General features: G+C 49.0%; 1 protein-coding gene across 3 annotated transcripts; it reads right to left on the reverse strand.

Annotated features, from left to right (window-relative positions):
- Positions 1 to 2,617: 2,617 nt before the first annotated feature.
- On the reverse strand, positions 2,618 to 14,566 carry Gnpda1 (glucosamine-6-phosphate deaminase 1). 3 transcript variants are annotated; one of them, XM_050127977.1, is made up of 7 exons: positions 14,432 to 14,566; positions 13,711 to 13,840; positions 10,538 to 10,639; positions 7,810 to 7,992; positions 7,224 to 7,408; positions 5,115 to 5,289; positions 2,618 to 4,057 (listed from the first exon to the last, which is right to left on the reverse strand). In XM_050127977.1, exons 2-7 carry the CDS (start codon positions 13,832 to 13,834, stop codon positions 3,957 to 3,959), a joined length of 870 nt encoding a protein of 289 aa, XP_049983934.1. In that variant the 5' UTR covers positions 13,835 to 13,840; positions 14,432 to 14,566; the 3' UTR covers positions 2,618 to 3,956. The 3 variants fall into 3 exon arrangements, with proteins under 3 accessions (XP_049983934.1, XP_049983936.1, XP_049983935.1); XM_050127979.1 differs by having other exon boundaries at positions 14,424 to 14,507; XM_050127978.1 differs by lacking the exon at positions 14,432 to 14,566 and adding an exon at positions 14,152 to 14,415.
- Positions 14,567 to 15,011: the final 445 nt, after the last annotated feature.

Below are 15,011 nucleotides of genomic sequence, written 5' to 3' on the forward strand. Positions count from 1 at the left end.
CATGCCAGCAGCCAGCAGCTGAGGAGAGCCATGCGGTATCTGGATCAGGGTGAGACCAGCTCTCCCAGGTCCCCTCCACAACCGGCACTGTAGTGCCCATGCCGTAGGCTGGTGAGGGTTGGGACCAGCTCTCCAGTGCCTTTGGACATTAACATGACATCAAGTGACAGCCCTGAGCACGGGCGTTCACAGGAGCTTCAGTGGTGATACAGGCTGAAGATAACACATCCAGGCCCTACCAGATCTACTGGCCCACCATGGCCTTCAGCGGCTGCCCAGACCATGAGGCTCAGCGTGGCCTCAGGTGGTTACACAAGCCACTCACAGCAGCCTGGCGCCCTGAGGCAGCAAAACCTGAGGACATCACCACGGGGCAGAGTCGTAGACAGTACCAACGCAGGGGTCTCAGGTTTCATTGAAGTCCGGGGCAGCAGCATAAACCACTGACACCAACATGGCCAATGCTGGTGGTCCCTAGAGGAGGTTCAATCCAAACGTGAACCTTTCCTCATCTTGGGCCTCCACTGTTGCCCAGAGCCAGGGCGATCCCATGGCTGGGCAGCAGGTTGGGGTGGCGAGAGGTGGTGCAAGGCTGTCTGCAGAAGCTCCAGGCTGTTGAACACCATCTGGCTGACCCTACCAGGCAATGACAATGTGTAGACCTCAGCCCTCTGTCTCCCATCACCGCCTCCAGTTCCATGCCTCTCTAGCATATTGCTCCGTTTTTCTGTTTCCTACCTCACCATCATGTACTTGTTCGCTGTAGTGACTATGGGCGCAAGCACTGATTGGTGACTGACGGGCCTCCGGTCCAGTCAGCGCGAAGGTCTTGTTTAAGCTGTTTTTAAGAAAAAACTTAATTTTAGATTCATAGATAAGCTGCAAAGAAAGCATGATACACATGCTTATAAGCTCAGCACTGGGGGAGGCAAGACTGGGAGATCAGAGGTCAAGGCCAGTCTGGCAACTCGAGGCCCTGTCTCAAAAACAGTGGGAATTCACCCCAAACCACAGAGCAAAGGTATTCAAGTCCCTTTATACCCCATGTTGTTTTCCCTGCTCAGTTCTCTGAAGAAAGGAAAAACATTTAAACACTGGACAGAGAATACCCGGGTGGGTGGGGACTGTCAACCCATGTGGGTCCTGAATTGGTGTGGAAGGGCCAGCCGGCCGGTCAGCTGGACCAGTGGCTCATCTTTTCCTGTGTTGAAAGACTGCAAGTGGAAAAGCCTCCATCTGCCTAACTAGAGCTACTGATCATGGTCAGTAGGGTTGGCTTTTTTCTTTTCTTCTTCCTTCTCCTCTTCCTTTCTGTCTTCCCTTTTTCCTGTTTGTTTGTTCATTTGTTTGTTTTTTTGTCTTGTTTCGCTTTGTTTTGGAGACAGAGTCTCTCTACGTATCCCTGGCTGACCTGAACTTTAGACCAGGGCTACCTCTAACTCAGAGATCTGACTGCCTCTGCCTCCCAAGTGCTGGGATCAAAGGAGTGTACCACCATGCCCAGCTTAAGTCGGGTCATTTTTAGTAGTAGAAGGTTCTAGTTAACATAAATCTCTTAATATATGTATGTTTCTGCTAAGAGTAATTAGATGAGAACCTTAATGTTATTTGTATGCTACTTGCTTTGAAAATGAATGTCAAAAATTTGCCTGGAAGTCACAGCTGCCCAGAATTGTTAGGAACATAGACAGCAGGTGGCAGCAGTTACTATGTCATTAAAAATAGAGGCGCTGGCCCTGATCACACCTGGGTGGGTTGACACAACAGCTACTCAGCTTGGTTCAGTCTGGGTGAAATAGCAAGACTGACTCAAGAAACAGATAACAAAAACAGTAGCTGGTTAGACCAGGGGTCGCATTTTGTGGTGAAAGCAGTTTTTTGTTTGTTTGTTTGTAACTGACTTTTAGTTACTCCTCTGGTGGAGATTGGGGTTCAGTGGTAGCTTACTCTTCCCAAAGCACTAAACTCATTTTGCTTTTTCAGTTTATGCCAACCTCAGGCTACAATAAACACCGGCTCCCGGCAAAAGCTTCCCATTGTCTTAGTACCATTCTGTTAATCGTTCAGGGTCTCCAAATGTAGGCACTGTGAGCAGAGCCTGTCCTGTGTGCAGCATCCAGACAGCACAAGAAAAAAGAGCCGGGCTGCAGACGACGGGCTATGACCCACACTCTCCTCTTCCCTCTCAACACCATGTTTACAGGGGTTGCCCAAATACATCCTCAGAAGATAACTTTCTGCACTCTGGGTTCGGTCTGAGTAAGAATGGCCACCATAGGCTCATATATTTGAACGCTGTGGTTCCCAGTTGGTAGACTGTTTGTTTAGAAAGGAGGTGTGGCCTTATTGGAGGCGTGTCACTGGGGATGGGCTTTGAGGTTTCAGAAGCCGGCACCAGGCCTAGTTTCTCTCCTTGTTTGCCTCCATCTTGCAGATAAGATGTAAGTTCTCAGCTGCTGCTCCAGCATCACGCCTGCCTGCTGCCACGAGCTGACCCTCTGAAACTGTGAGCAAGTGCCCAGTTCATGCTCTTCTGTAAGTTGCCTTGGCTGTGGTGTCTCTTCACAACAATGGAAGAATAGCTCGGGAGAATGTCAAAATTCACAAATGACACATCTTATTTGAAAATATTAGATTTAATAGAAAATATCACATTGTAAAGTCTACTGATCCATTATCTTAGCAAAGAATGACAGCATGGTCACATATAAAAACGAGACAAAATGCTGGTACTAAACACAGTGCTTCCAGAGGGGTGCCAGGACCTCAAAACCTGTCCCTGGATTCTAGAGGGGCTGCCAGGACCTCAAAACCTGTCCTGGGAATAGGCAGCTGTTGCTTCAACAGGTACAAAGACAAAGCAGGAGGCAGTGACCACTCCACGGAGGCTGGAGAATATAAACACAGGGGGAGCAGAGGAGCCTGGAAAGGGGGCTTGAAGGACAAGTAGGCAAGGGTTGTATTTCTGATGCTGAGACCATCTGAGGACACCTCGCAAGCCTGAGAGGTGGGGGGGATCACAGGTGGTGTAAGTGAGGAGCCTGTGTGTAATCTTGTCGCTCAGCTCTGAGGAAGCAGGAGAGCACATATGTGCGGGTGCCGGCTCTCCATCTTGGGTAAACAACACTGAAATCATGGGCATGTCTACCACCCGAGTGGACCTCCTTACTAGGGAGTGTATAAGAATCCTTCGAGAAAAACAGCTCTGATGGGAAAAGGGCTTCCACCTTTCTCGTGTTGGAACTTTGAGGGAGAACAAGACATGGCTGGACTTTGGAAACTCTGAGTTTATCTATGAAAGCCACCTTAGCCCCTCACCCCATGTCCAAATCTACCCAGAAAGTCTGTTTACAGAAAGGCTAGCTGTTGATAGCAAGAAGAGAAGATCCCGGCAATGGGAGCAAGGGATAAGCTTCTCCCTAAGGGACTTGGTTCCTACAGGAAAGGTGCTTCCTTGTGCACAATTCAGGTTCTGCAAGTGTGTTCTTCAGAACAAAGGTTCTCAATGAGCAAACCTGTGGAAGAGGGACTCTCAAGACTCCAAAGTGCACAAGCCCACTCAAGAGCAAGCACACATACAGTCAGGGCTTCTCGACGGGAGTGTGTTGGCCATGTGTGTAGGGATGAAGAGGTGAGAGCCCTCACTTGGGTATAATGAGTCAATGATGGAAATCATCTCTATTTTACAAAAATAAATCACGAAAAGGCGCAGAAGGTTGGGGACACAGCTAAGTTAGTAGAACACTTACCTGGCATATGCCAGGCCCTAGGTTCAAACCCCAGGACTGAAAAAGAAGGTATAAACAATGTTCCCCATAGCTAAACTCCCCAGCCAGTATGTGCCTAGCCACGGGTCTGCAGCGACCGTAGGGAACTGAAGCGAAGTAATTCTACTCTCTTACAAGTTCCAGAGAGACCTGCCTGTTCCTCTGAGGTACTCGGTGAGTTGGTACAGGCTAGTCGCTATATGGCTTCTTAGTGGTCTGGTTTTTCTGAATTTCCTTCTCCTTGATACTGTACAGGGGGTCCACCAACTTGTTATGAACAAGCATTAAACCTGTAACAAATTGAAAGCAAACAATATTCAATGCAGGCAGAGGCCAATGTTACAACTGTCAAGAGGAACACAGAGAGGCTCCAGTGGTCCCAAGAGGACCTTGATCTCTGTGACCTCCAAACACTAAACACAGTTGGTTCTGTGGAGTGACAGAGCTCACAGCTGTGTCAGCCCTACCAGGGTGGGAGTGGGCTGTTAAAGATTAATCTTTTTAGCAAAGGGCAAATTCTAATTTAGCTGCTTAATGGGTGAGGAATGTCACGTAAGTTTGCTTACAACTAGGGTTTTCCGATTGCTGGGCAGGCGCTCTAGAAAAGCTACAGCTGTCCTAGCAGGCATCCCGAAACAAAGGAAACACGGATCCCTAGATAGCTGGTCTAGTGCCCCAGCTACAGGAGGAATGCCCGTATGATGCCTGGCGGAGGAAACCTGAGGCTCCACAGCTTGTGAGGTTACTGCAGTCCTATGGTCTGTGACTATATCTCCTTGTCTCCTCAGTCACGATCTCTAGACACAGTGGAACTGTAGGGTTTGATTATTATTGAGATCGTAGGTGGTGGGCCAGCAAGACAGTTCAGTGGGTAAAGGTGCTTGCTGCACAAGCCTCACCTCTAAGTTCGATCCCCAGAATTCACACATACCCCCCACCACACACACACACACATTAAAAACATAAGTGCTGATTAAAATGCCCAGAGTAAGCTGGGTGTGGTGGTCATGCCTCTAATTCCAGCACTCAGGAGGCTGAGGCAGGATTACAACTTGGAAGCTATAAAGTTAGTCTCTGTCTGAAAACTAAAAATTAAACAGACGCTGGGTATGGTGGTGCATCCTTTAATCCCAGCACTCAGAGGTAGACAGATCCCTGGGAGTTCAAGACCAGCCTGGTCTACAAAGCTAGGTCAGCCAGAGCTACACAGTGAGACCCTGACTCAAATAAATAAAGCAAAGCAAATAAAACCCAGAATGAAAGCCAGATAGATCCACCCGCCTCCCTCCTCTCTCCCTCCCTCCCATTCAAGCCTGCCCAGGGCTTTCTCCACTGTCAGAGCCTCACCTTTGAAATACTTGACGGTCTTGACTTTCAGCTCCAAGGTGGCATCCTCGTCACACACAAACACGGTGCGGGGATGCTGCTGGAAGGCGGACACAGTCCACATATGATTCACGCCCTCCTCGATGGCCTTGTACAGAGCAAAAGCCTTGTGTGCACCTGTGATGAGGATCATCACCTGGGGACCAGAAGACAGGCCAGTGATGGGACGGGCAGCTTGGGGAGCCCTGATGGGAGTTATCTGTGGGCCCGAGGTCGACCCCCACAAAGGTTGCCCCTGTATCTGCCCTTTCCAGTTCAGATCACTGGGGGTGCTCATGTGACTCGGTGTGGGGTTTTCTGTTTACAGACAGCAAGGACGCGGTGGCACTCCAGAGCTAAGAGACCAAGGACACACGAGCTGAAAGGCAACCTAAAGAACTCAGCTCTGCAGACCCCTTTCATCTGAAGTCCTCCACCCCCACCATGGAGTGACCAACACGATCACTGCTCCTTTCCTTCTTATGAAAAATTTAAGACAGGGTCTCACTATGCACAGCTCTGGCTGGCACAGAACTCGCTCCATTGACCAGGCTGGCCTTGAACTCAAGAGATGTGTCTGCCCCTGCCTCCCCAGTGCTGGGATTTAAGGTGTGCGCTACTACTGCTCCCTTCTTATAGAACTGAACACAGGGGCACAGGAGGCGACTTAGTTCTAAAAACCCTAACATACATCCCGCCCTTGGTCCATTATCCAAGTCGGAAGCCGGCTCTGGAGTGCCTAGCCGCCAAACCCTTGTGCTTCCGAGAGGCAAGCAGACCCAGAGGGACTGCCTCAGGCCACCCAGCGGAAGTCCAGGTACCTTAATTCACCAAAGCTTACTTTTCCACTGATTTAAAAGCTTTCTCACCGACTTGAGCAAAGACATTGGAAAGTGATCTACAGCTATTTCCCACAGAGTGTAATACCTAGGAAAGAAAAAGGAAGTGCTTCTAAAATTCAAACACGAGCCAGTGAACGGCTCAGTAAGTAAAGGTGCCTGCAGCCTCGCCTGACAACCTCAGGTCTGTCTGTCCCCGGGTCCCAGGTGGCGGAAGGAGAGAACTGACTCAGAAAAGTTGTCCCACGAGCTCCATGAGAGTGCTGTGACTGCAATTGCATACACACATATACAGGCACATGCAGATACTCACAATGAGAAATATCATTTTGAGGTGGTGATGTTGCACACCATTAATCTCAGCATTCAGGAGGCAGAGGCAGGTGGATCTCTGTGAGTTCAAGGCCAGCCTGGTCTACAGAATGAGTTCCAGGACAGCCAGAACTACACAAAGAAACCATTTCTCAAAAAAGGAAAGAGACGATTTTGAAAAATATGAGGGTGCTGGAGAGATGGCTCAGTGGTTAAGAGCACTGTCTGCTTTTCTAATGATCCTGAGTTCAATTCCCAGCAACCACAGGTGGCTCACAACCATCTGTAATGAGATCTAGTGCCCTCTTCTGACCTGCAGGCATACACACAGGCAGAACACTGTATACATAATAAATAAATAAACATTTAAAAAAAAGATAAAAATACGATAAAGTATAATTCAAACGCAGTAAGGAAACTGGAACACAAAAATAAAATTAAAATATGTGATTTTCTAAGAGAAAAAAGTCACTAAATTCAGTCTAAAATGTTCTAATCAATTTAACGGCATTTATCGCCTTCAAGCACTGGGCTACAGACACAGCATCCTTGGGCTGCAGAAGCGGAGTCCTTTCAAACAGTGACCAACCACAGGGACCAAAAGCGTCTGGTCAGTACCCAGGCAGGTAAAAGTCTTGGTTCTCCGCTAGTGGTGCTGGAAGCTTCTGCCCACAGCTGTATAAAAGAGGTACAGTAGCAGAGACAGCTGGCCCAGTCTCTGGTCCCCAAGGCATCAACAAAATGCTCAGACGATTGCCCTCACCCCAGGCATGACCTTATCTCCAAAGGCAGAAGAGAAGCGGTGTCAAGGCCAGTTGGGATTTTAGCTTTATTTATGAAAAGTTAGTTAATAAAAATATATACTTGGTGCCTGTATAGCTTGAAATTAACAATAAATTAAGCCTTAGCGAAGACTGGCAGACAGGCCTTGAACCCTTACCTCTCTAGCGTCCATCACAGTGCCTACGCCCACTGTTAGGGCCATGGTGGGCACCTTGGCAAGATCGCCATCAAAGAATCTAGCATTGGCCAGGATGGTGTCCATGGCCAGGGTCTTCACACGGGTCCTGGACACTAGACTGGAGCCCGGCTCGTTGAAAGCAATGTGTCCATCCGGGCCGATGCCTGTCGAGACGGTAGAGCAGCCATGAGTACCAGAGACTGAGAACTTCAAAAACGACAGTCACCCCTTCTCTTTGAAATCTTGGAAAGCTACATTTCTTCTCTCATCTGTGCCCTAAGTCAGGTCTACCTCAAGCTGTGACCTCCCTCCCACCGCCTCTACCTGAGGCACAGACTCTGGGAACTTGCCTCCACCCTCAGCTAGAATTGTGTAAAATGCTTCCCTGGCACTCCAGACTGGGGAAGTGCTAATTCTCCCTTCCTCTGGCCCGGAGCCAGAGTCCAGCAAACCAGGATGGCTGACTTTGTAAGCAAGCAGGACCTGCAAACTCCTGCCCTCCCCTCCGCTGGTTTTCCTTTCTCTTCTTTCCTAAAGACAGAGCCTCTCTCTGAGCTGTGCTCACCCCCAACAAAGAGTTCGATCCCGCCTGCAGCCTGGATCTTCTCCTCAAAAGCAGCACACTCGGCCTGCAGGTCAGCTGCGTTCCCATCCAGGATGTGGGTGTTTTCAGGGTGGATGTCAATGTGCTTGAAGAAATTATTCCACATGAAGGAGTGGTAGCTCTCCGGGTGCTCTCGAGGCAGACCTGTGGGGTCAGGGGATCCTCGATCAGGCCAGGGGTGAGCCCGAGCCCTCCTCCCAAGGACCACGCTAGGAGATCACACTGGGAGTCAACTAGGAGACTACCCAACTGACCCCAGCCACGTAGGACTGGCTGGGCTGGGCGGTAACTGCACACTGGTGGGGGTGGGCTGAGAACTGGGAGATCTCATTCTGATCCCCACTGTAGCGCAATGGTAGAGCATTTGCACAGCGTGTGTGAGAGCCTCAGTTTGAGCCTTTGCACCAGCTTGGGGTTGGAGAGGGGCACACAGTCATCATCACCTTTTCATAAGGGAATGATCACAAGCTGGAGTCTAGGAACACTGTGCAGCTGGAGGTGGCTTGTCCACCTGGGTGGGAAGACCGAGTCCATGGGTAATGGATGCAACCACATCCTTACCCTGAACCTTCTATCCTACCCCTGCTTCTATTATTTCCCACTAAGTCTGAACTTCAACTTGAACATTAAGTGATTGAAGAGAATAAGAGAGCTTCTCAAAACTGAAAGGAGTTTAAAAATAATCTCAATGTGAAGATTATTTAAAGTCACGACTTTAATACCAGACAAAGGCAGGGGGAGGATCTCTAGGAGTTCAAGGCCAGTGTGATCTATCTACACAGTAAATTCTAAGTCAGCCAAGGCTGCATAGTGAGACCCTGTGGCAAAACACTTGAAACGTTTTAAATCAGAGACCGAGAATGTTCATCAGGGGCAGAACACTTGCCATGCATACCTCAGGTGCTGGGCTCAATCCTCAGCTATGCCAAAATCAAAGGAAAATTTGTCTCAAAACATATTTACAAGTAGGGCTGGCCAAGAGTTAGTGGCAAAAGCCTTTAATCCCAATTCTGGGGAAGCAGAGGCAGGTGGATCTTTGAGTTTGAGATCAGCCAGATCTATAGAATGGGTTCCAGGAAAACCAGGTCATATAGTGAGATCCTGTCTCAAAACAAACAAACAAAAACAAAAAGTACAGGTGGCAAGATGGCTCAGCAGGTAAAGGTGCTTGCCACCAAGCTGATGGCCTGATCTCCAGGACCCACGTCACATGGTGGAAGGACATAACGAACTCCAGCAAGCAATCCTCTGATATACACACACACACCCTAGATGTAATTTTCAAAATACATTTAGTCTTTAAGACGAAATAAATAAATTGCTGAGCACAGCAGGGCACACTTGTAACCCTAGCACTCGAGAGGAAAAGTGGGAAGATCACACGTTCCAGGCCAATTTGGGCTACACAGCAGGATCCTATTTAAGAAAAAAAAAAAACAAAAAAACAAAAGGGGAAACAAAAACCATCTGGTCCATACCATAAATGATTGAATGAATGCTATGTGAAGAAGCCAGGCACAAACAGCCAAACGTATCCGTGACCTGACTTACATGGGGTGCCTGGAGAAGTCAGGTTCTGGGGAACAGAGCAAACACAGTGGTTTCCAGCACCTCGAGAGAAGGAAAACTGGGGAGCAGTTTGACAGGAAGTCTCAGCTCTGCAGGGTGAGCGTTCTGCTGAGGGGTCACAGTGGTGTGAATGTGGTGAACTCAACATTAACACGTGCTCAAGAAAAAGGTGTCTGGCGGCTGGGGCGGGGGTACGGGTGTAGTGCTCATGGAGGCAGAAGAAAGTGTTAGATCCTGTGGAGCTGGAGTTACAGGAGGTTGAGAGCCACCTGATGTGGGTGCTGGGAACTGAACTTGGGTTCTCTGCAAGGGCAGTATACGTTCCTTCTCTAGCAGGGAGTGGGACTGAGACAGGGTCTCTCTGTGTCACCCTGGCTATGTGGATCTTGCTGTGCAGAACAGGCTGACCTTAAACTCACGGAGATCCTACTACTTCTGCCTTCCTAGTGCTGGAATTAAAGCCCGTATGTGTTCCTCACCACTGAGCCACCCCTCCAGCCTTGGTTTTGTGCTTTTCAGCCAGAAATGCTTGTGTTTCCCAGGCTGCCCTCAGTTCTCTAGGCTAACTCAACCCCCTGCCTTACCCACCCTTTCCCTAACCCAGTAGTTGGGCTATTTCAAACCCCCAGTTTTGAAGATGGTTAATGTTTATTTTATCAGGTTTCTATTTGTTTGCTTGTTTGTTTTTTAACCTTTAAAATGAAACCACAGGGTAGCAGGAGGTGAGGACAGAAGACCAAAGGCACAAGTCTCAGCCTCCACCTAGGGGTCAGAAAGGAGCTGAAGGACACATGTGAGCAAACAGGACACACACAGAGCCTGGACTCCAGAATCTCATCTGCAGGTGTCCAAAGAGAAATGGCAGGGAGTGGGGAACCAAGCAGGGGGAAGGCACCTTCATAGTTACTAAGTATTTGCTAAAATGTCTGCTATGCACAGTAAGCCTCTGCATCAATCATGGCCTCTGTTACCCTGACTACTAAGGTGAGTCCCATCATACAGCCGGGTAAAGCCAAGCTGCCGGAGACAATCACCTCCAAGACATTCCTCTCTCTCCAAGCTGAGTCCGTGAGAGGAACATGATACCCCTAGCGCAGGGAAGAACATGAAGGACACTCACCCACATACTCATCCATGTTGAAGGTTTTCACGTATTTAAAGGAAAGGTCTCCATTCTTATAGTACTCGATCAGCTTCTGGTAGCAGCCAAGTGGGGTGCTCCCTGCAAGAAGCATTAGGAACGTCAGATCTGCAGTCCCCCCCTATGCTCCAGCCCCACCTACCATCCGTCTACTGTGAGCTGGTGTCTAACGCCCTTTAGACTGTTATATTCCAGGAGTCAGGACGGTGAGGGTCTCCGTCAGCTAAAGGGGTCACTAGCCAGTATCTGAGTGACTGCCAGACTCGATTCCTGATGTGATGTTCTACAAACATCAACAATGAGAAGACAGAGGCAACTACCCTAGAAGAGAGAGACCACTATGCAGAAATGGAGACACAGCAGAGATGTAAGCTGTGCTTCAGAGTTCGGGGAAGACTTATAAGAACAATAGCAAAGTCCTGGTTGAGTCTCATGAACAGGTAAGCAAACAAAAGACAGGACCACAAGAGGGTAAAAGACGGAAGAGCCGAGCTGAGGGCATGGTGCAGAGATGGGCCCCATCCCCAGCTACATGGAAGAAAAAAGAACAAACATACAAGAACCCTGATTGGATACTGGGTTAACCAAAAACTAACTTTTCCGAGATGAGGATGTGGCCAACAGGAGGCTTGAAGCACAAGATTAGTCCCTAACCAGGCCTACAGACAAGGAGAAGAATAAAAACTCATGTAGACTCCCGAGGAAAGGTTCTGAACACAGGCTGTGTATTAGAGGATACTGCAGAATGCTGTGCAGACTGGGCCTTAGGGCTATCAACAACTGTCCTCATTCCTGGGAGGTAAGGCCCGCAAGATTTAGGGTAAAGGGTCACGGTGTCTGGAACTGACTGTCACGCGACTCCAACAACAAATTTTATAAGGGTAGACAGAGAACAAGAACCAGAGAAAAAAGTAAAATGTACTACAATATTAATTGGTGATTCTAGGCAAATGATACCATACTGCTGATTTCAATTCTTTTAAATATTTGAAAAAAAATTAAACTAAAAAGATATAGAAAGGAAAACCTCAACCTCACCCAGCCGAGATCATCACTCCTTTCCAAAATCCACGAACGTCTCCTTTCTGCCCCATAATAACTAATCTCACAGAGACTGCCCAAGCCCAAGGCTTCACCTCAGGGCCTTTACACCCAGTCCTTTCTACTGGCCGTGCTCTTCCTTCAAGCAACTTCATGGCTAACTCACTTCTTCGGACTTTCCCAGAGGCCTTCTGTGCCCCCACATCTGACACAGCTCCCCACTAAGCACGCTCCCCAGCCTTCTCCTGTGCAGCCTTTCTCTTCTGTTCCCTCCTAAAATACTCTACATTTTGCTAATTAACTTGTTTACCCTCTCTCTCTCACCACTATAATTTAAGCTTTGGGAAGTAGGAATTTATGTTCTTTTTTTTTTTTTTTTTATTTTTAGTGTTGTTGCTTTATCCCTAGAACCTTAACTGCCTGGCTTACAGCAGGCCCTCAAAGACTCATCTACTGAGTGGAGATGGAGAGGAGGCTCAGCAGCTAAAAGTACTTACTTGCCAGGCATGGTAGCGCACCTTTAATCCCAGCACTAGGGAGAGAGGTCGGTGGATCTCTCTGAGTTTGAGACCAGTCTGGTCTACATAGCCAGCTCCAAGCCAGCCAAGGCTACCTAGTGAGACCCTGCCTCAAGAAACAAAAAAAACAAAAGTTTCCCTCTCAATTACATGTATGTGTGAGTGCAGGCAGCTACAGACTCCTAAAGAGGCCCTGCAGCTCCTGGAGCTGGAGTTACAGAGGGTCGTGAGCATACTAATATGGGTGCCGGGAACTGAACTAGGGTCCTCTGCAAGACAGCGGTACTCTTAACTGACGAGCCATCTCCCCAGTCCCAAGAATGGTCTTAAACTTTTAATATAGTTTTTAAAAATCAAAAGACTATTTCATGACATATAAAAATTACATCAGTGTCTACAGATAAAGTTTTATTGATGGAGCTACACATTCGTGTGCATATTGTCTGTGGCTGTTTTCCTATCTACAGCGGCAGAATAAGGAGCTATAATATTGAAGCCTGAAACATTTGCTGCTATATTATTTACTGCAAAAGTCTGAAGGCCTCTTTCTTGTGGATGGGTCAGACAAAACCACGATGACCAATATCCCCACTTGGGAAAGAAATACTTAGGATACTTTTTTGAGGCACTGGACCAAAGTACCTCCCTGTAAAGGTAACACTGTTTTTTCAGAAGACATTGGGTTTTATAATCAGTTAAGTTTTATGGAAAATTATTTGAATGACTAACTTCTCAATTCTCCCATGACCAGTACTTAGCTAGTACCCCCTACATGCAGAGAACAGAAATTAACCCCATAAAATGAACATCTCAGGGCACCAGGGTTGAGTTAGGATGCCACTACTGCTAAGGAACCAGCCTGCTTCTATCCTAGGCTTAAAAGCCATCTTATAGTAAAGATGAACTAGCTTCATTCATGTTTATGATAAAACCTCTGTTTCTCAAGGATTGGGCTATACCCCACCTGTAACCTTAACTACAAATGGCTTTGCGCTGCCTGTCCCAGGAACGGTAATCGTGTCTTTGTTTCAAAAAGTTGTCTGTAACCATCTCGAGACCCTACATTTGTTTCAAAAGGTTATACGACCCCCTACGGCCTTGTTATACCTACCATTTGTGATTTCCTTGCTTTGACCACCTGTTATATTCTGTTCCCATCACCCCGCCTAAGTCCCCACCCCTAATCTAGAATCCCTATCCCTGAGATCTACAGAAGCCTTGTCTTCCTTACTTCCAATGTTGCCTTCTGAAATCCCCACTTTGGGTTCCAGAAGCAGCTGGCTGGCTAGTTCCTGGTGCACCTCTTAATAAGGCTTGCTTTAATTAGTCGTGGAATTGGTTTTTCTCAGGACTAACACTGCCTCACCAAGACTCCTTCTGTTCCAGGATTTTGCAGGAATAGGCAGCCACTAAAGCAACCCATATAGGAAGCCCGGTGCCTTTCTTCTCTACGGGGAGGACACCAGGGCAACAGTATTTTAATCCATCTTTTAAAGTCTCTGGGCTAAGTGAGCCCATGATCCTGACCCCTTTAAAGGGCTCCAGCGACCTCTGTCCGCCCCTCGGCACACCACCCCCTTTCCCACAGCATACCGGTGGGGAGCCCCAAGGTGAAGTACTTGTCAGGCCCTGGGTTAAACTGGATGATGCGGTTCCTAATGTACTTGGCCGCCCACTCGCTGGCCTGGGAATAGTGGTCCAGGATAATGAGCTTCATCTCGTCCTGCAGCGTGGAGATAACAGGCTGAATTAAGGGAAGGGCAGGGGGCAGAGAAGGCCGGGGAGGGGGGCAGAGTCTCTCTAGCCTGGCAACAGCCTAGGCCGGGTGCCTCCACTGACCACCAGGAGGCGGTATTGTGGGGCCATCCTTGGCTGGGGAGGACCACCCAACGCCCCAGAATTTTCTGGACCCGTTTCTTCCTGCGTAAACGGAGTGGGTCAGTGCCTCCTCGATCTCACGATAGGGCACTGGAACCACACAGCATGGAGTCACCTAGCAGCAGGGCCCGTTCCTGCCCACATCCTCATCCTCACCCAGGCCGGGTTCTCTGCCTCGAGCTCCCTTCGCTACCAGAGGTGCCACGGGGTCACCTTGGGGCACTAGAGGAGGAGGCGGCGAGTCCTGCAGAGGAGGGAGGGTGCTTCCTGGGTCCTTAGTTTCCCCCAAAGTACCAAGGGATACAGATAAGCCTGCGGCAGGAGGGCAGGTGGCTTGCCATCCGTCCCCCTCCCAGACTGCGCTCGCGCTGCCCCTCGGCCCGCCAGTGACCCAGGTCCGGGGGTCGGGGGCTCCGGCTGGAACGTACCCACTTACACGCACGCTTCCCGCGGCTGCGAAGGTTACAGCATTGGCGGCTGGGCCCGCGCGGGTCACGTGGCCGCGGGTCACGCGGTGCGCGCGCCGCCAGCTGACTCAGGGCGGCCCAGCCCTGCCCCGCTGCTGGGCTTGCGGTCTCCTGACCTGGGGGTGGAGGCGAGTGTGTGTGTGTGTGTGTGTGTGTGTGTGTGTGTGTGCGCGCGCGCGTGTGTGTGTAGTGCAAAGTGTGTGTGTGAAGTGCAATGTGTGTGTGTCTGTGTGTGTGTGAAGTGCAAAGTGTGTGTGTGTGTGTCTGTACAAACTTAGATGTTAAGTGCGAAGTGGACCGTGACTCTGGCTGCTGACTGTGCGACCATGGTCCCCCTCAGCCTAAGGTGGGGCGCACACAAGCACAGCAGCAGTTCTGAATAAGGAGTTGCCCTATGTTGGCCTTAAGAGAGGTGCAGTCTATCTGAGCACTGCTTTCAAGGGACTTTTGACAGGGCTTAATCTGCAGCTAAATCTGGTTATGGGTATGAGCTTTTTTCCTTATCCACAGAATTCTGACCTTGAAAAGGAGACTTTTTATTTTATTTTT

Source organism: Alexandromys fortis, unplaced genomic scaffold (assembly GCF_014885135.2).
Source record: "Alexandromys fortis isolate MF-2015 unplaced genomic scaffold, M_Fortis_MF-2015_v1.1 scaffold_283, whole genome shotgun sequence".
NCBI classification, from domain to species: domain Eukaryota; kingdom Metazoa; phylum Chordata; class Mammalia; order Rodentia; family Cricetidae; genus Alexandromys; species Alexandromys fortis.